The 20,178-nt window shown below is 59.2% G+C and overlaps 2 protein-coding genes across 2 annotated transcripts; both read left to right on the forward strand.

Annotated features, from left to right (window-relative positions):
- The first annotated feature begins 1,201 nt into the window (after nt 1-1,201).
- LOC121820716 (uncharacterized) lies at nt 1,202-5,346 on the forward strand. The gene is made up of 3 exons (XM_042256829.2): nt 1,202-1,253; nt 1,423-3,836; nt 4,144-5,346. The coding sequence occupies exons 1-2, from the start codon at nt 1,202-1,204 to the stop codon at nt 2,385-2,387; spliced, it is 1,017 nt and encodes a 338-aa protein (XP_042112763.1). The 3' UTR covers nt 2,388-3,836; nt 4,144-5,346.
- A 1,678-nt stretch (nt 5,347-7,024) lies between these two features.
- On the forward strand, nt 7,025-13,289 carry CBX4 (chromobox 4). The gene is made up of 5 exons (XM_027974232.3): nt 7,025-7,305; nt 7,454-7,497; nt 8,640-8,705; nt 10,797-10,863; nt 11,109-13,289. The coding sequence occupies exons 1-5, from the start codon at nt 7,237-7,239 to the stop codon at nt 12,513-12,515; spliced, it is 1,653 nt and encodes a 550-aa protein (XP_027830033.1). The 5' UTR covers nt 7,025-7,236; the 3' UTR covers nt 12,516-13,289.
- The last annotated feature ends 6,889 nt before the right edge of the window (nt 13,290-20,178 follow it).

Raw genomic sequence — 20,178 nt, forward strand, 5'->3', positions numbered from 1 at the left:
CATAAATATATGTAGTATATTTTACCACAATTTTAGGGCTTCCCTAATGGCTCAGATGGCAAAGAATCTGTCTCCGGTGCAGGAGACCCGGATTTGATCCCTGGGTCTGGAAGATCCCCTGCAGAAGAGAATGGCTACCCATTCCAGTATTCTGGCCTGGAGAATCCCATGGACAGAGGAACCTGGCAGACTATAGTCCATGGGGTCGCAAAGTATAGGACATGACTGACTGACTAACACTAACTAAGTACAATTTTAAAACAACAAAAAGAAATTAGAATACTTTTGTGGACCCCTGAAAGTATTGTGGGCCCTGGCACTGAGCCTTCCCAGCCTTATAGAGAAGAGACCCTACCCAGAAGCACACAGCTGGCTGGCTTGTGTGGGCCCACTCATGCCCTTCATCAACCCCATATTCATATAGCCACCCTCCCCGTGTTCCTTCTTCCATCAGCCTAAGCCCAGAAAAAATGAAACACAGAACTTTATTTGGGACTTCAGTGGATAGAGATAATCAACACATTTCAATTCAGCTCCTGCCTTTCTCAAGGCTATTGTCTCCATCAGAGGAGAGGACCTGAGGTCCCTTCCTCCTTCCCAGGACATCCCTTGGGGTTTTATTCTCTTTCCCAGTCAGCAGCCAAGGGGAGTAGCCCTTACAGGGAAGTGTCAGGGCACTTTTAAGAGGTGGCATTTGTCAGCCAAGATAGCATTTTTTAAATTTTTACTGAACCTCAGTTTAAGGAAGAGAGTTCCTGGTGGGGTTTCTACTCTATCCCTTCACCACCCCCACCCCAGGTCCTACATGAAGCCAGCTGGCTCTCTGGGGAAATCTGCACTGTAATATCAGTTTACTTCTTATTGGCCCTTTGATAGCAGATCAGGGGCTTTGTGATGCTCTTGACCTGTGACTCCTTTAAAAACCTCAAATCGAAAAAAAAAAAGGATATATTCTCCTCCTGTCGACTTCTCTGTGAGTGAAAGGGCACTGAGCAAGGGGTCAGTTTGGGAAACAATGGCCTTGACTACTGAGTAGTGTTTAGTCCTGAGTGTGCGGGGGTGTTCCTAAAGCTTAAAGTCGTTCTGGGGCCGGTTGTTTCTGGTTGGGCAGGCAGCAGCCTCGCAGCCCAGCCGGAGTGAGGGGAAGGGGTGGGGCTGTGCCAGAAGCAGGGGGCGCGGGGCTCCTCTGCTCACCCCCTACATGAGACCCGCACTTCGCCCCACGTGTACATCTCCATCCCATTCCGGGGGAGGTGGGGCGATGCGGGCGGGGGGAACGGGGCGGAGGGCTGCCAGCTCCAGCAGGCCCCGGCTGCCAGCCAGCCCAAGGGGAGCCCGCCCCCTAGGGGAGGGCGTAGCAAGTGCAGGCTCCTCGGTGCCCCTGCCCCGGCCCCGCCCTGGCACCTGGAGCAGGCAGGTGAGGCCGCTGCCGGGGTCCCCCGGAACCGAAGGGGACTCCTTGGGGGTCCTCGGGGACAATCACAGAAAACGATCCTCCGGAAGAAGGTGGACAGGAGGACTTCTTGGACAAACCCGGGGGTTCTTTCTGGAGGTGGGGTCGCGGAGACACCCACCGTTTTCTACCAGGATTCAGGAGGGCGGGGCGAGGAGGAAGTGGACTAGGTGACCACGTCCGACGACCTTGTCGTCGGGAGTGGGGGTGGGGTGGGAACCCGGACGTGGAGAGACCAAGTTTCAGGACAGCCAGATTCAGCTCCGGAAGTGGCCAAAGCCGGCCCCGATACAGACAATACAGGATTTGGGTGGGGGGGTGCCCGAGGCGTTACCACCAGCCCCCAGTCCTTGGCCCCCGCAGCACAGGCAGAACCGTGCTCTGGCTGGGCCCTCCCGGCCGCCATCCCACGGTCACCGGATCCCTGAGCACCCCCTCCGTTCTCTCTTTGATCCTGCAGGGACACCCCCGCCCCAGGTGTCCAGCGGAGCTTGCAGCGCTCCGGCCCCTGGGGATCGATCGGCGAGCTGGCGACGCGCCGCCGCGGCTCCGGAGCCACCGCCCCCTCCCCCGCCCCGGCTACGCAGGACGCGGCCTCGGTGCAGCGTCCTGGCGGTTGCGGGCCGCGGCCGGACCCGGCTCCAGGCCAGCCACGAAGGCGGAGACCGACCGGCTCCTTCCGATCGCTCCGGCCTCGCCACTACAGGGTTGGCTGGGACGAAGAGGGGGAGGAGAGCGAGCCCAGCTTCCCCGGCCGCGGCGCTCGGCACCCCACCCCCGCTCCTCCTCCGTCGCCAACTACCCACTCCTGCGCGCGCTTAACCCTCAGCGCGCCGCGAGGCCGGGACGGGGGCGCGCACTGGGCTGGGGGGAGGGTGGGGTAGCAGTTACGCTTCGGCTGACTACTACTTCGGGGTGCGCCTGGAGATTTTAATTTTATTCCGAGGTTTGCTGCAGCAGCTCTTGGTTGGAAAAAGGAAAGAAAGAAATCTGCCGTGTGTGTGGGCCCCGCAGGGTTTGGGGGGCGCAACGAAAGCACCCGGGAGCAAAACGCAGGGGCAAGTGTGAGTGGGGAGAACCTCGTAGGCACAGGAGACCTGAGGGGAGTCCTTGGGCAAACGAACCCCAAATGAAGAACACACAGCGCACAGAGGCCGTTTTGTGTGCTCGGCGGCGGCGGCAGGCGGTGGAAGCTACACCAAAGATCATATTTGAAATATGGATCCTGGGGGCGCCTATCACCAGGCGGGCGGGAGCCCTGCGACCGAGCTTGGGATCGGGGCTGAGTGGGCTTCTCCTAGCGAACCTGGGAAGCTGCCCTGACGTTGGGAGGGGGTGGACCAGCCGACGTCGTAGAAAACGACGCGTTCCGCTTTGGCGCCGGCGACCCCCGCGTACCGCAATGCGGAGATGCGGCCCTGCGGCGGTCAATGTGGCCCCAAGGCTTGCCCCAAGGGGCCACGACCTTGCAGCGTGCCAGATCCGTTCCCCGACCGTTCACCTTGCCTGGCCCTCCCACCTGGAACCCCAGCTCCAGCTGTAGCCGAGCGGCTCTCTGCAGACGGACGCGGGGGCGTCAGGGGCTTCACCACCGAAATGAAAGCCGACCCTTGGCGGGCCGTGCCACAAAGAGCAGAAACATGGGTGTGGGGCCTCAGAGGGCGGAGGGACGCCCTTAGAGACAAAGTCATCCCTCGGAGAAGGTGCACGGGGCAGCCTTCCGGCTCCCACACAGCCTCCCTGCTCTCCTCACCGCCATCAGTAACAACACCCCCACACACATACACAGCCCCACCAGGCCAGCTCCCCCAAAGTCAGCGCTAAAATGCAAAATTACATATGCCAGAGCTGAAGTCAAAGACAAGTTCCCCTATTAAGAACAGAAGAGAGAAATGAACTCTAGTCAATACCTGGGCAGATTTTGTAGATGTTGCTAGCAAATTCTCCCTCAGCTACTCAAAATCCACCTCGGGGGTTCTAAAAAGTCACACTAACTAGAGGGCTTTCTTAGTGGGGGACTAGCTGGGGAAGTCACAGGCAGCCCCTTCCGGGCAGAGCCCAGACCTGGGCTCCGTGGGCGGGTAGTGGCATCTCCTGGCAGAGAGCGTCCATTCAGAGAGTTTCTTTAAGAAGTCGTTTGTTTCCCTCAGTTGACATGGGTCAGGCCCCTTGGGGATCCGAATTGTCAATGACCACCCTCGGGTCCAGGGCCGTTAAATTTTTCCAGGCTGCTCCAAGGTCTGCTCTTCCAGCCCTCTGCTCTCGGGGTGGGAGCCTGAGCTCCTCAAGAAAGCACCGCTCCTCTCTTGGGGCCCTTGAGGGCCCCTAGGGGCCCCAGCCCGAGGTGGCACCCAGAGGACTTCTGCCCTTCAGGGGAACCAAGGTGTGCGATCTGCCTCCGGCTGGAAGGGGGCAGCATCAAAAGCGCAGTCCGACGACCCTTCTCCGGGGTTCCCCGTGGGCTAGGGATATCCCGGGTCGGAGGCAGGGGCCCCAGCTGAAGGCTCTGGGAATCCCGTATTTAGAGCTCCATTTGTCTGCTACTCCCTCGAAGGGGCCAAGACGGGGCGGGATGGTAGGGGAGGCCCCACGGGAGATTTTCCAGGAGGGGCTTGCAGTGCACACCGGGGGAGCTTCGAGGGCTCACGGTTCCCCACCCCTCAGTTTCTGTCCCTTCCTTCTCCCTGCAGCCCATTCACAGCCCGGAGGACCTGAGCTTCGCCCCACAACCCGCCGGCAGATGAGCGGTGGTCTAGGGCCGGTCTGCGAGACAAGGCTCCGGCTCGGGGAGTCGGCCTCTCTCCACGTTGGCCCACCCACCGCCAGGACGAAAGAAACAACCACGCGAGTTCCCGGGTTCGGCTTGCGTATTTCGGTCACTTTTCAAGCCGGGAGCGGGGGCGGCCGGGGACTCCCGGGGCTTCCGAGGAGCTTCTGGGCGTCCCCTCCCGAAGTGTTGGGGAGACTGCGGCTGCTCGCACGGTCACACCGGCAGCTCCAGAAAAGACCCGCCGTGTTGGCCGGTGGGAGCCACCCATCCTCCCCAGCTCGGCAGCAGAGCCAGCTCGGCTGCTGCGCAAATTCGCCGTCGGGGCACAGGGTGCCATCGCGTGGCCCCCGAGATCCCGAGCGGGGGCCCCGGAGGGGCGCGGGCAGGGCGAGCTGAGCGGTTGCCCGCGGAGTCCGACGCCCCTGCCGGCGCGGAGGCCGTAGCGGCCGCTCGCCCTCCCTCGGCGCCCCCCTGCCCGGGACGCCTCGGAAACACCCATTGGAAAAAATTTTCGGGGGGTTTTCTAGTGAGGGGGCGGACGGAGTGTCGGGAAGCTCGGACCCTCCCTGGACGAAGGGACTGTCCTGGACGAGGTCGCTCCAGATCTCCCGACAGACTGACATTGCCGGCGGCGTGGCAGTTTGGTAGGCTCAGTTCGGAAGAGGGACTGTCGCGCTGACAGCGTTTCCTCCGCCAACTTCAGGGACCCTGCCCCTTCTACGGTCAAGTTGTCCCACACGAGTGCTCCTCGCCTTGGACACGAGGGTTAGGAAAAAGCTCAAAACCCAACAGGAGGAGGAAAACCTTTCCCTGCGTCCCTCTGCCAGCTTCTATAAACCCAGAGAGCCCCCTTTCCCCAGTACTACAGGAAGGCTTCGCCCCCACCCAGGCAGGCGCGCCACCCAACACCTTCTGGGGAAATCTTGTGTTTGTGCCTCAAGCTTGTCAGAGGGCAGTCGCTGCAGACCGAGCCCCTCTCTGGGGCAGCCAGAAAGGGATCCCCGCGCCGCCCCCCAACCCCTCCAGGCTTTGGCAGCGGCCGCCAAGACAGCAGAAGCCGCCCAGACACGGGAGCTGAGAGGTGGTGGTGAAATGGTGGAGTCCATGTGTGCGTCCTGAAACACCAGACCATTTCCAGGCTTCTCCTGGATTCCTGGGAGAAAAGGAGCCCAAAGCGGACTTTGGGGGATTCGCTTCCGCACCCCGCCCCTCCCCCCGCCCGCTCGAGCCCCGGCGCAGTCCCCACCCAGCATTCCGGGACTTGTGTCAGGGCGGGAGCGGAGACCCGGATGGCTCTTTGCCCGCCCCCCTCGCTCGTTCCACTCTCGCTCGGCTTTTGCTCCTTTCCTTTCTTCCACGGACGCTCAGCCAAGAGATTGCGCAAGCTTCCTGCTGCCGGTCCTTCAAGGGCCCGGAGCCGGGGGCCCGGGAACACCCCCGGGTAGGCGCACCCCCGCCCCTGTCACTCGGGTCGCCCTGCCCCCTCCCCAGCACCCCCCCCTTCTCACTCCGACCCCACAGAGCTCGCGGCCCCGCGGGCGGCGCCCTCGGGAGGCCGCGTGGGGCGCAGCAGCTCCCCCAGCCGGACGCCGGAGCTGCACGCCGGAACGCGCCGTCTCGCCGCCGGAGGTGCTAAACTTCACACTCGGCGGCTTCTCTGGCCAGGTCGGGAGGGCCTCGGCTCGGCCGCGGCTGCCGGCCGGGGACCAAGGAGCGCGAATTCGTAACCAGCGCTTGGCTCCTCGGCCATTCCATTCACCTCCCTTTCGTGCGGCCCCGCTGTGCCCTGTTCAGTTTCAACCCTTTCTTGGCCTTCCCTGCCTTCTCTTTTCGAAGCCCTTCCCGGGACCCCACCAAGTCCTCTCGGGCCCCCAAGTAGACCTGGACATCCTCTTCGTCCTCTCTTTGTCCTCCCTGCCTCACGCCGTGTTGGCCGCGGGGTGGGGGTGGAGGGTTGCTGCTGGAAACCCGACCTCCCGCCCGCGCCCCGCCAAAGACAGTGCTGAGGGTAAAGTAGGAGCCCAGCAGGATTCGGGGAGGGATCGAGAACACTCTGGTAGGGTTCTTGAGCTCTAGGGCCCCAGGCTGGCTGCTCCTCTATCCTCTTTCTCCTCTCGGCGCTCTTCTCCCTGGCGATCCTTTGCACCCAGTCCTCTCTCTCCTCCCTATTTCTCTTCCATTCCTCGCCTTCCTAAATGCCCTCAGCCTCCTGGGGCGGGGCGGGGCGGGGCGGCGGGACCCGGGGGGGGGGGGAGGGGGGGTCCGCGAGCTGCCCCGGCTCCGATTCCGCCCCCTGCCGGCGACCCCCTGGGAGTCTGCACATGACGCAATTCGGTGCAAATGGAAACTGCAGTGGATGCTCCCGTGGCCCCCGGCAGGGGTCCCCGGGCAGTACACGCTGAGAATGAGAGGCGAAGGGGGCAGGCCAAAGCGCTAGGCCGTAGGCGAGGGGTCGCAGCCAGACCCTCGCGGCCCCGCCAGGCTCTTTACCTCCGCCTCGGCCCCCTGCCGACACACCTCTCTCCGGCCCGGTCCCGTTCCCTCCCTCCAGCGTCCCTCTCCCAGGCTCTACGATCCCTCCCCCTGCACCTCCCCGACGCCCTCCTCCTCCTGGCCCCCTCCCGCGCCCTTCCTCCACCACCCCCCCGCCCCGCCCGCCGCCCAGGCCCCGGGCCTCCGGTAGGCCGGGCTGCGCCAATCCCGGCCGCGGCCCGCCCCCTGACGCCGAGCAGGGCCCGGCGAGGCCCCGCCCGCTGACGTCCGGATTTGCATGAGTTCTTGTGCAGCCGCGGCCCGGGCTCAGTTGTCTCAGCGAGCGCGAGCCGGGAGCCGGGGCGGGCGCGGGCAGCGGCGGGCGGCCGGGCTGTGCAGGACGAGCGGCGGCAGCGGCGGCGGCGGCGGCGGCGCGGGCGGCAGGGGCTCCTCGGCCGGGCCGGCAGCGGGGCGCCGGCGGGAGCCAGCAGCGTCTGCAGCCGCGCCGGCCGCCCGCGCCCCGGCGCGCTCCGGTTCGGCCATGGAGCTGCCAGCTGTTGGCGAGCACGTCTTCGCGGTGGAGAGCATCGAGAAGAAGCGGATCCGCAAGGTAGGGCGGCGCGGGGGCGGCGGCGAGGCGGCGGGGGAGCGGCAGCCGGAGCAGCCCGCGGGGAGGCGGGGAGGGGGGTGGGGAGGCTGCGGGCCGGAGCCGGGGATCCCGCGGAAGCTGATGGAGTGCTGTCTCTTCCCCCCCTCAGGGCAGAGTGGAGTATCTGGTGAAATGGAGAGGCTGGTCCCCCAAGTAAGTAGCGGCCGAGGGGCGGGAGAGCCTGGTGCCGAGGCGCGGGGCTCCCGGGCTCCGGACCAGCCGGGCTGGTGGGGTGGTGGGGGGAGCGGACGGGAGGCGGGGTGGAGGTGGGGTGGAGGGAGGAGGGGGTGGGGAAGTCGGTGGCAGGCACTGGGGAAGCCGAGCCGCCGAGCCCGAGCCCGGCGCCCTGTGTTGTACTCCGCTCTCCGGGAAATGCCATCACTAATTTATGCACTAAAAGGAGCCGGAGGAGCTGGAGAGACGCGGGGCCGAGCCGGGGAGGCCGGCGGAGGGAGGGAGGGCGCAGGCACTGACTGATGTGCAGCAGAAAATGGCTCCTTTCCCCTTTCCCTCCACCGAACGGCTCCATATTGCAAAACCAAAAAAAAAAAAAAAATTAAAAAGCGACGAAAATGCAATTGTGTGCCTCTTCCCTCCTAGTGGTGCAGGGAGAGGAAGAAAAAAGGCAGAAAATGTTGGGAACTGTCACTGCGGCGCTTTTGGTGGGGATTTTTTTTTTTTTAATTTGAAATGCGAAGGCACCGGATGGAGACAGACGCGCAGGCACACGCACACACACTCACACACTCACACACACACACAGAGGCATATTTTTGTGTTGCTGAGTATTTGGGGGTTGCTTGCCCGTGACAGCGGGCTCCAGAGCCGTGAGGGGGTGTGGGGGGGCCGCGTGGCTGACGGTGATCGGATTAGGGGTCAAATAGAGAATGGCTGAAGCCCTCGCGGAGACTCGGGGCTGGGGAGAGGAGGAGGGGACTGCGACTTTGCATTTTGGCTGCTTTGCACGCAGGATTCCTGGTGAGCAAAGTGGCTTTGGAACATGTCGCAGTAACATGCTTAAAATTCTTGACAACTGCAAAATAAACTGCTAGTTTCATTTTCCTTACCCCTCCCCTTTCTTCCTGCCCTTGTGTGTTTATTTTGACTTGGGGAGGGTGTATTAGGGACCGTGTCAGGCCTGCAGAAATTTACTCTCCACCCCCCACATCCACAGCTAAATAGCTTTCAGTTCATGAAGACAGAGTAGGGCCTTATGTCATTCCCCACCTGGAGGCCACAAAGCTGGCTCGGTTTTTTTTTTTTACGCCGTGTCCCCCTCCCTTTTCCCTTGCAAGATATAACACGTGGGAACCCGAGGAGAACATCCTGGATCCCCGGCTGCTGATCGCCTTCCAGAACAGGTGAGCGTCCCCCAAGCACCCGCCGCCGGCAGCCGTGACCGTATATGGGAATGGGAGAGTGGGCCAACGCTGCAACAGGACAGGGGGAAAGGGCCGGGACGGGGGCTGGCAGGAGTCCCCTCCCCCGGGTCTGAACAGGCACGACTGGGGCCTCGGCTCCTCTAACCAACGTCCTTGGCGGTTGCTGCAGCTTGGGGTGGGGGCGGGGCAGGCCCGGAGAAGGAGAGGCTTGTGTTTGGGGGAACTGCGGGAAGGGCGCTTGCGGGTGGCCCTACAGCTGCGCGGAGAACTTGGGGCTGCGCCTCGGTTCTCTGCCGGCCCCCCCTCCCGTGGCTACTTTGGAGCCCCACCCCCGGAGCCTAGGTGTTGCTTTCCTGCTGCCACTGGCCGCTTGGCACGGGCACCTCTCGGGGCAGCTCCAAGGGAGCTGGCATTGTGAAACCTCCGGACGTCACAGAACTGAACTTAACCTGTTGGGGACTGGAGAAAAGTTTACAAGACCTTAAGCCGCCACCCTCACCCCCCAGGGAGCTTGGGGTCGACAGGGGGCAGATTCTGTCTGGCGCTGCGTGCCCTTCACACCTCCCAGTAGGCTACTTGGCGGGTCTGGCCCACATTCTCAGGGCAGGGGGAGTTTGGCCCACCGGTTGTGGGGTGGGCACTGCCTGGTAGTGGAGGGGTGGCTTCTGACGAGGGGTTCGTCGCGCGCACAGATGCTTGTCATGCTGCAGCTGCTGCAGCTGGATTCACCACCGGTGGCTGTGGTTCTCTGTTTCGGGAGGACAGAAGGGGGAAGGGCGATCGAGGAGGGGCGGAGCAGCAGGAGCCCGCGGAGCTGGGCCACACCGCGGCCTTCCATCCCCCCTCCCCTTTTTATTTTGTATTATTTCCTGTGGCGCGTTTGCCTCTAAAACTGTAAACTCTAGCCCCTTGGAAGGAGAGACCATCAGGGAAGTTGCTCTCCTGACGCAGGAGGGCGCCGAGAAGGGATCCTGCCCGGGTTCCACCTGGGAGTTCACCAGCCTGTAACCATGTCAGCGGCTGATGCCATGTTGCATAATGGATCCCCGAAGATTTAAAACGCAGGCTGTTGCAATGCCATGCAACTTTGGAATCAGGCCCCAGCCGGGGCCCCCAGGCATGACAGAACTCCTCTGGGTTAGCCCAAGGGTAGAGGGGTGCCTAAGGTCTGGAATGGGCTGGAACTTTGGCCTACGCTGGAGAGGCACTCGCTTCTGCCATGGAGGGTTGGGCAGTGCTAGGACCACCCTCCCAACCTCGGATCATCCTCCACCAGGCTGCCAGCGAAAGCCTGACAGCTGTATTGACCAGCACCACTGCCCACGGGCTTTTATTAATAATTTGGAAATCAAGGGAAGCTGGGAACCCGGGCTCGTCGAGTAGGCGGTGCTTCTGTGCGTCTCCCCGCCCAGCAGCTCCGCCCCAGCCGTACCAGAGCTGGTTCACCTGGTGGCTGCGAACCTGGCCAGGCCCTGGCCTCGGTGTCCTGCCCCCGCCCCCAGCCCCTAATTGGCTCATTTGCCGCTGTGTAAACAAGGGCGCAGCCCCTCCCCCTGTTTAGTGCCTGGCCTTTAAGAAAACGAGTCCTCCCTTCTGCCGGCGGCACTCGTTATCTGAATCTTAATGAGGTCATTAGCATCCCGTGCCTCTGACGGGGAGGCACCCGGTTGACGCTCACCTCATTTGGACTTGTTTTCATCCCTTGGACCCCCGAGCTCACTGCGTTTTGTGCAGGGCCACGGGCCCAAGGCTGTGGGCACCAGTGCCAAGCTGCCCAGTGTCAAGCTGCGGGCAAAGATTCAAGGCTGTGGGGGGCCCCATTTCAGGTATGGACATCTGAGGTGGGGGAGCCCTTTGGAGAGGGCCCCTTGGGCAGATAAGGGTTGGTGCTGGGGTAAAGTGGCACTCTGGAACTGGACCGAGGCGTCCAACTGACGGTAGAGGCAACCTTCTGCCCTGAGCCCTTGTTCCCTCTGGTTCTTGCTGGCCTCACGGCTCACCACAGTGGGGGCAGAGCAGGAGGGGAAGTGACTGAGGCTAACAGCACTGCCCTCTGTTCCCTCTCCGCAGGGAACGGCAGGAGCAGCTGATGGGATACCGGAAGAGAGGGCCGAAGCCCAAACCACTGGTGGTACAGGTGAATACACTCCCGGGCCCCAGGGCCAACCACGACTTATTCCCTTGACGTTGCCACCTGAGGTGCCTCCAGGCTTGGAAGTCGGGGGGAGTTCCTCTGAAGCACCCAATTCCACTTCATCTTGACTTCCCACACCCTTCCCCGACCTGGTATGGGCTGGAACACTCCTGATGCTGGAGGCTTGCTCTGGGGCTGGTCTGATCCCTCCTCTTACCTCCCCCTCCATTCCCACTCCGTCCCCCCAGGTACCTACCTTTGCCCGTCGTTCCAATGTGCTGACCGGACTCCAGGACTCCTCGGCTGACAACCGCGCCAAACTGGAGCTGGGCGGTCAGGGCAAGGGCCAGGGGCACCAATACGAGCTCAACAGCAAGAAGCACCACCAGTACCAGCCGCACAGCAAGGAGCGGGCGGGCAAGCCTCCACCACCAGGCAAGAGCGGTAAATACTACTACCAGCTCAACAGCAAAAAGCACCACCCCTACCAGCCGGACCCCAAAATGTATGACCTGCAGTACCAGGGCGGCCACAAGGAGGCGCCCAGCCCCACCTGCCCGGACCTAGGCTCCAAGAGCCACCCGCCCGATAAGTGGCCCCACGGCGGGGGGGCCAAGGGCTACCTGGGAGCCGTGAAGCCCCTGGCCGGTACGGCCGGGGCTCCAGGCAAGGGCTCCGAGAAGGGTCCCCCCAACGGGATGACGCCGGCCCCCAAGGAGGCAGTGACGGGCAACGGGATTGGGGGAAAGATGAAGATCGTCAAAAACAAGAACAAGAACGGCCGCATCGTGATCGTGATGAGCAAGTACATGGAGAACGGCATGCAGGCAGTGAAGATCAAGTCCGGGGAGGCAGCCGAGGGCGAGGCGCGCTCCCCCAGCCACAAGAAACGGGCTGCTGAGGAGCGTCACCCCCCAGCAGACAGGACTTTCAAAAAGGCCGCGGGGGCGGAGGAGAAGAAGGCGGAAACGCCCTCCAAGAGGAGGGAGGAGGAGGCGCCGGGGACCGGGGACCCGCAGTCCCAAGAGGCTGGCTCCCGCAAGCTCTCCCCGACCAAGGAGGCCTTCGGCGAGCAGCCTCTGCAACTCACTACCAAGCCCGACCTGCTGGCCTGGGACCCGGCCCGCAGCACACACCCGCCCTCCCACCATCACCACCACCACCACCACCACCACCATCACCACGCCGTCGACCTAAATCTCTCCCATGCGCGCAAGCGCTGCCTCTCCGAGACCCACGGCGAGCGAGAGCCCTGCAAGAAGCGTCTGACGGCGCGCAGCATCAGCACGCCCACCTGCCTGGGGGGCAGCCCCGCCGCGGAGCGCCCTGCGGACGTGCCCCCCGCTGCCGCCCTCCCGCAACCGGAGGTCATCCTGCTGGACTCGGACCTAGACGAACCCATAGACTTGCGCTGCGTCAAGACGCGCAGCGAGGCCGGGGAGCCGCCCAGCGCCCTGCAGGTGAAGCCCGAGGCGCCCGCGACCGCGGCAGTGGCTGCTGCGCCGGCAACAGCGGCCGAGAAGCCCCCGACCGAGGCCCACGAAGAACCCGAGGAGCCACTGAGCGAGTTCAAGCCCTTCTTTGGGAATATAATTATCACTGACGTCACCGCGAACTGCCTCACCGTCACGTTCAAGGAGTACGTGACGGTGTAGCCGAAGGGCGTCGGAAGAGGAAGGCTTCACCCTCTGGGACTTAACACCTGGGGCCTGGGGGCGGACTTCTCTGCAACTGCGGGAGCTCCCGGCCCGGCCCCAGCGCGAAAACGGCCGAAGCCGCGGCAACCGCGTCCCTCTGCCGGGTCTTGGCTGGAGCGCCCGGCCCACACTGGCACCTTCCACGCCGTGCCTGCGGGTCTCGCCCTCATCTGCCGCACCCCCTCCTCTCGTGGACCTCCGGGACTGACAGGGCAGCCACTCGCGGCGGTCTAAGAGTTATAGTATTATATTTTAACCGTGCTAACTTGTCAAGTGCAGACTTTACTCCCGTTTGTACGTGGTGTTATATTGAAATGTATTGTTTGAGCTCAAAAGGCCCACCACCCCCTTCGGGCTGATATATATATATTTATTTGTAGGTATTTATATATTGAAATATAAAAGCCTAGATTTATGGAGTTTCCTCTAGATCATGTTATATTCTATATCAGACGAACTATTTTCTGTTGGCCTTTCTACCCGTTCATTCAGTATTTCGGTTGATTTCATTTCCTCCCCTTCCAGGAACTGCAATACCAGTAACCTTGGTATATATTTTTTGATACTGTACACATGGATGTGTTGTTTCTATGTGCAAAACAACAAAAAAAAAGTTTGTTAAAAGGCTAAACGAGCTCTCTAGAAACTGCTGCTACTAGAAATGTCTAAACTATAAGCTTCCAATTATTACCTGCTTGAATGTAAATATTAAATGGAGATGTTGAAGGTGCACTTTCGCTGTTTGAGATTAGCTAAGAGGGAACGTCAGAGACGGGGGAGGCGGGGTGCGGGCGGCGGCTGGACCCCTCTCCGCACCCTACTTCCGCCTTAGGTCGGGCGGGGGGGTGGGGGTGGGAGGACCTATCGCATCCTGCGATAAACTTTTGCAAAAGCAAAGTGAACTGGTTTCACGAGCAGAGGCCCCCGCACCCGGGGAGTGACCCCGCTCCCCGGAAGTCGAGAGGCTTTCCAAAGGAGAGGGGAATTCCTGCGGGGGGGCTGTGCTGCCGTCGCCCCCGCTCTCAAGAGTTTTTGGGCCTTGGCTGCCCACCGCGTGGGCAAACCCGGGATCTGCAGAGTTGCACGGGGAGGGTTGCACGGGTGCTCGAGCTGTACGGAGACGTGGGTGGGGCTAACCCTCACCCTCCGCGCCAAGCCCACCCCGCACCTGCTGATTTTTGCCCCTCACCCCACAGGACGCAACACACCCTAGCGCTGGCCCTGGTGCGGCAGGGGTGTTCCTTCCTAATAATCCCTGCCCGGTAGGGCAGGTTCCGCAGGGAGGGCACCCTCCCACCCTCTCCAGCGTCCCTCGCTGCCATCGCTGGCCCCGCCCCACCGAGGAAGCTGCCGAGGCTCTTTCTCTGCCAGGCTCTCTCCCCGGAAACCACCAGGCCAGAAGCCGCGACTGGAGGCGCCGCGAATGCGGCCGGGGCAGGGGGTGGGGGGCTTCCCGCGAGGTGGATGGGTTGTGGGAGGGGGAAAAGGCCTGCGAGAGCAAGGCCTTGCCGGTCCCCGCTTCCTGAGTGAGCAGGAAAATGTGGGACCCCCTCTCACCCATCCTGCTTTGCTTTGGGTGGTTAGGCAGTGGCCCCTGATTTCCCCACGCAGGAAGGGGTTAAGGGTCCCCAGGGAACGAGGGGAGTGGGCCGAACTCGAACTCCAAGGTGCCGCTCCCCCAGGCCAGGAAGCCGAGACCCGGGACTGCTGCGGCCGGCCTTGGCCAGCTTTCTGCAAACGCAGCGATCTTCTTCCTGGCTGGGGTGGCCCGAGCAGGGCCAGGGGCCACAGGACTGAGGGCCTGGTAGGCGCGAGGCTGTTGCTGGTCCCCAAGTCCGTTGCCTGCCAGCCTGGGACTGAAGAGCCTAGCCTCTGTCGGCCGCCAGAGCGGAAGAGGTCAACGCGGTTCATAATGGGGGGTGGGGGGGCGGTGGAGAGGTGGCGAGAGAGCAGTGTTGGGAAGGCCAGGAGAAGAGATAGAGGGCCAGGAGGGCGGGAGGCCTGAATGCGGACAGTGTGGCCAGTGTTGGCTGCAGGCCACCAAGCGGCTGGAGGTGGGGGAGGGGAGCCTAGCGGGGGGGAGGGGAGGGAAGGAAGGGAAGCTCTGGAAAAAAAAAAAAACAAACCGTTGGGAGTTTCTAGCCCTGGCTTTTGTGAATTGCCCCTCCCACTATCCCCATCACCCCAGCCCCCTTTAGAGTGAGTTAAACGCTCCCCCTCCCCCTTCAACGTAATGAATGCCCTTTGCCACCCTGGGAGTGGAGGGAGGGGTAATCTTGACTGCTCCTGGCAAACTGCCTGCTCAGCACTAGAATTGGGCCTGTCCTTCACTGACTGGTACACAAAGGCACATGCCAGGCGTGGATTTCGACTCCGTTTTTCTGGTAGAAGAGAACTAAAAAATCGGGAGTAAGCAGGGGAACCCCTTGTTCAGGTCTGCACAGGTGGTGACCTGGGAGTGATCCTTAGCCCCTAGGGGTGCCCCTCCTGCCCAATGGGTGGCCTCTACGAAGCTGAGCCTGGGCAACAGGGGAGGGGAGGTAGAGGATGGCACTGTTGGTGAGCAGAGAAGGAAACTGCTCCACTACCATTTGCAGAAAGGTGTGGCCTGCAGGTGGTTTGAGGCCTTGAAAACTGACCCTGGTGGTGGACCTCCTGGGGGAGATCTTCAAGCAGGATGGTCCTTGGAACAGCCTGGAACCTAAGTTCAGAAGACCAGCAAAAGGACAGAGGCAAATGGATAGGTCAGGAGGGGCAGCAAGATACCCAACCGGCATGAGACTCAAGAGTGTCCAAGGTCCCTTCTGGCCCAGGAGGGATAGGACTCTTGTTGGCTGGGGCCCTTAAGCATCTTGTTCCAATCAGACCCCACAGAGGTCAAGTGTCCCTGTGGGATGAGAGTCTGAGGTTCTGATGGCTAAACAGCTTGTCCAGCTCACCTGGCCACTGCCCAGTTCTGTACTGACTCTAGAATCAACCAGGTGGTCTGCTGTCACACCGCAGAGAGGTACACCACGGCAACACGCCCCTCCCTGACCTCTCAGACATAGATGTGTCCAAGGCTCAGGAACACTCACAGAGGGCCAGGGTTCCTGGCATCGGGACAGGGGAGGAGAGCCCAGTAACCCAGGTGTAAGCTCTGTTACAGATTTTTGTCACAGATGTAGGCTGCTTGTTCCTAATAGAGGGCAGAGATGTTTGTCAATGCCCAACTTTCACAAGCAAGGGGTCCTAAGCCCTCTCTTTTCCTAAACCCTTACTTTGAGCCCAAGTTCAGATGATCTGGGATCTTAACCTTGCACACTAGGAAACCCAGAATTCTGTCTTTTCTCCAAACAAACCTTTGGGGCTGAGCCTTGAGCGTAGAGCTGAAGCTGACTCCTTGCCAAGAGAGAGGCACTTGTGTATCCACCCACCCCTCAGAGGCTGGTCCCTCCTGCACAAGCCAGGTTCCAGATTCCAACTCTAGTCTCCCTGTAGCCTGCACCACTGCCACCAACTCAGTTTCACAAGAGCCAAGTTTCGCCCTTCGGTGTTAGCTCCATCCTTGGATCCTACCAGGGTACTTAGGAGCTACGGTTGCCAGGCTGAGCACATAAAAATCTAGGGTGCTCAGTTAAATTTGAATTTCAGATGGAACAATGAATCATTTTTTAGTGCATCTCATGAAATATTTGAGATATGCTAATACTAAAACAATAACAAAATGCTTTGTTTATGTGAATTCAGATTGAACTGGGCATGCTGGAATTTGTCTGGAACCTCACTTGTATCCTGAATAGTCTACTTACTTAGTCCCTGCCCACAGGGAAGTTTCAGTCCAATAGGAGAGAGAAACTGCTGAGAACTAAGCCACAGGGGTCCTAGTGAGTGCAGTGATTATAGTGACATTGAGTATGTTTGGCATGACACAGAATGGTTGCTGGATGTCCAGGGGCCTTCAGCTGTGATTAAAAGGGGAAGGGAGTGGTGGAGTGAGCATGTGACAAGACCTAGACAAGTAGTGATGGAAGACCAGACTTGGTCTCGCCATCAGTTGGCCCACCTCGGGCTTCTGAGTTGAGTGTCTTCCCCATTCCCACTCACCCCAACAACAAAGTCTAGAACATACAAGGAGGGCAGAACAGATCAATTGTAGTGCCCACTGTGCTTAGTCATGTGGGACTCTTTGCTTCCCCATGGACAGTAGCCCACCAGGCTCCTCTGTCCAGGAGGATTCTCCAGGCAAGAATTCTGGAGTGGGTTGCCATGCCTTCCTCCAGGGGATCTTCCTAACCCAGGGATCAAACCCAGGTCTCCTGCACTGTAGGCAGATTCTTTACCAGTTGAGCTACCAGGAAAGCAGTACCCACTCTCCCACCAAAACCTCTTCCCTTTCTATACCTCAGTTTCCTTAGCATCTTCAAAGACATGCCCTGACAGTGAGGATGAACTGGGTCGGGAAAGAGCCTTGAGCTCTTCTGGACAACTCCCCAAGTAAACACATGAGTTATTATTATTTTTTTTATCAGGGAACATTAAACATTTCATGTCAGATTCAAATGCCTTCTAATGACTTCTGGCTGAGAGCCTCAGCTTGACCGAGGAATAGATACCCAGAGATGTTTACCTCTGAACTGACTGCCATGTCTCCCTCCCCTCGCCCCCATGCCCTCTATAACCCAGTGCGCGCCACCAGCCCTTTGCATTCTGCCCTCACTACCAGCTTGGTAGATAACCCATTGACCTGGAACCTCAGCCTCAGCCTCTCCAGCTTCATCCTGGTTCACCAAGGCTGGCACTGGGACAGGAGAGAGATAAGAACTGTGCCTGCATTTGTACAGAACCAAATCCTGATGCTTTTTTAATCAATTGCTTCTAAGGTTTCATATTATGTTTGCAGCTCATCTGAGAAGGCGAAGATTCTAAAGAGGAAATAGTACTAACAGCGGATATTCTCGGATGCAAGTATCCATTTCCTGCGGCCATAGTTCAGATGCACCCTGCCCCCTGCACCCTCCTTTTCCTCTCTTCCCCTTGCAGTTGCTGTTAATAGCTAACATGGAATGAGTGCCCACCATCTGTGGGGGGGTGCTTCAGGAGATCATCTCATTTAACTCACACAGTCTCCCATGAGGTAGGTCCCATCACTGTCCCTGTCTCACAGATGGTAAAATGAAGGCTTAGAGGCTCAAGTAACCCGTCCAAGGTCAAACATCCGACAAACAGGGGAACGGGAGTTCTGGGCTAGCCTTGTCTGTCTGCAGGGGCTATGCTCCCAACTTCCAGGGTTCTGTGGGTTCTTCAGAGGTGAGTTCAGGTCTCATCCCCTCCCTGAGGTTGTTCTAGATTATTCCAGCCTTTACCAGGGCCTGCTGTGCCTGAACTCCTGCAGTAATTACTGCACCCCCACCAACTCATCAATCAACTGCTACAGCATCCATGTGTGCACGTGCCTCTGTTCTCCAACTGGACAAAGCCCTGCCCATCTGGAAGGCAGCGGACATGTCTTGGGTGTTTCATGCAGTCCCACAGTGTGCTCAGTTCCTAGATAAATACCTCAGAATCAGATGCCTCGTGTGTGTATGTGTGTGTGTGTGTGTGTGTGTTTTGTCCTGTGTGTATGTGTGTGTGTGTGTGAGAGAGAGAGATGGGACTTTCAGACAGTGATGCTGATCACTGCACTGCAAGCTATTAGCAGCAGACACAAGGAAGGCCCCCGTGCTGCCCCCAGGGGCTCAACCCCCATGACCACAGAGCTGCACAGCAGAGACTGTTGGGCACTGAGCTGCTCCATGGGTTCCGCCGCCCCCTTACTTCTCACCTGATCCATCTGTGTGAGTTTCAGGAGACTCCAGGTAATTATGTGGTAATTGAATTTAGGGAAACCGACCCTAAGGATAATTCTGGAGTCACTTCCAGAAGACTCATGGTTTAATTTCCATATTTAGCTAGTGGTACACGTTATACGGTTCCTGATAGCACAGCAATCACCTTCATATCCTTAAATATCCTTAAGTATTTAGTTTTAACATGAGGTTCAGAATAGTACAGATATGGGCATGTTACTCCAAAACATGCAGAGTTAGCAACAAGCAGAAGACACAGTATGCACCCCTTTTAAATTTTCATATATGGTCTTCACATAAGCTGGGTGGATAAGATCTGACTGTGAAAAACTCACCAAATGCTACCTGTAATTATTATTTCACTTAATCAATGATCTGCAAGTTGTAGGGGCAAAGAGCTGCTATTACCAATGGATATCCAAGGTGTGTGTGCATGCCTGCATGAGTGTGCATGTAGGTGTGCATTTATAACCGGGGAGAGAAGTAGCGATGCAGCCTGTACCAGCGGGAACACCTCTCCTTTGCTGCCTGAACGAGGATCCCTTCAAGCGCACCCTGGAGTTTAATATTGCCAGCGACTGGCCCTGACTCCTTTCAACGTGCGCCAGGTGTAATGTAAACCTCCCTGCATTTCCTCCCTTTCCTGTTTCATCTGAGAAATTCTTCACTAATTCCATGGTATCTGGTTTCTCATTGTTTTCTCTGCTTTAGACAGCCCCTTGGGGTGGGTTTAGGAAGGTGTGCTTAATGCTCTCAGCCTTCCAAAGTGACACAAGCACTTCCCTCACGACCACTGCTATCCTCCAAAATCTCTTCCAACGGACGTCTCTGGTTGTCAGAGCAAAACAAGCCATAACGTCTTGGGGAGATGAGCAAGCACCTGTCACAAATCAGAGGATGGCCATGGGCAGTCTATACCACAGCATACAATGGAGAAAACAGGATAGTCATGGTCAGCTCCTTTGTAATATAGCATTAAGTTTCTATTAATGTTCCAGTGGTTATAAGGTTATATTAATGGTGTGTCTTCCATTCTTTGTTGAAGTAGTGCTGTTTGGGGTTGAAGACAAGGAGGAATACAGCTAGATGGAGGAGGCCTGGGCTATTCCAGATGCAGGCAGGGGACCATACATTTTCCTGTGATTCTCTAAAGGAGGTGGGATTACAAAATCATGTGAATGTTGGGGGGTGGAGAGAGAAGAGCCTGGCAAGCAGAATCCCTCCTATGAACAACGGAAGTGAGCATCCTTATAGCCATTTCCTGCTTTGTTTTTTGTACTCCCTGCTCTCCCATCAGTGCTGAGTGGGGGGAAAGGAAGCCCTAGGCAGGGTGAGGGAGACTCAGGTCTGGCCGGATTCTTCTCAACCTTCAGTGCGTCTTCCTACCGTCTCCTCTCCTGGCATGGGAAATTATTTATGTTTGCAAATTGCTTTTGACTCACATGAGTTATTCTTCTTGCCTGCCAACAGGTCTGGGGATGGGAGAGAGTTATTGAGCTGGCAGCTGAGAAATCCAGGGGCGATGGCAGAAGGAGCACTGAGGCGGAAGTCACGAGCCTCGGGATTTGGTCCCAGCTCCATCACTGTTATGCCATTACTTCCCCTTGCCGGGCCTCAAGCTGCTCATCTGCAAAATGAGAGGGCTGGGTGACCTCTGGGTGCTGAGAGCCTTGGTGGCTCTGATATCCCCTGGGCCTGTGACCCCCGAAGAGGCACAGACAGGGTTGGTGCCAGCCCCTGTGCTGCTCCCTGATGTGGGCTCGGCAGTGCTGCTGCTGCTGCTGAGCACTGGA

The sequence above is a fragment of the Ovis aries genome, chromosome 11 (assembly GCF_016772045.2).
Source record: "Ovis aries strain OAR_USU_Benz2616 breed Rambouillet chromosome 11, ARS-UI_Ramb_v3.0, whole genome shotgun sequence".
Lineage (NCBI taxonomy): Eukaryota > Metazoa > Chordata > Mammalia > Artiodactyla > Bovidae > Ovis > Ovis aries.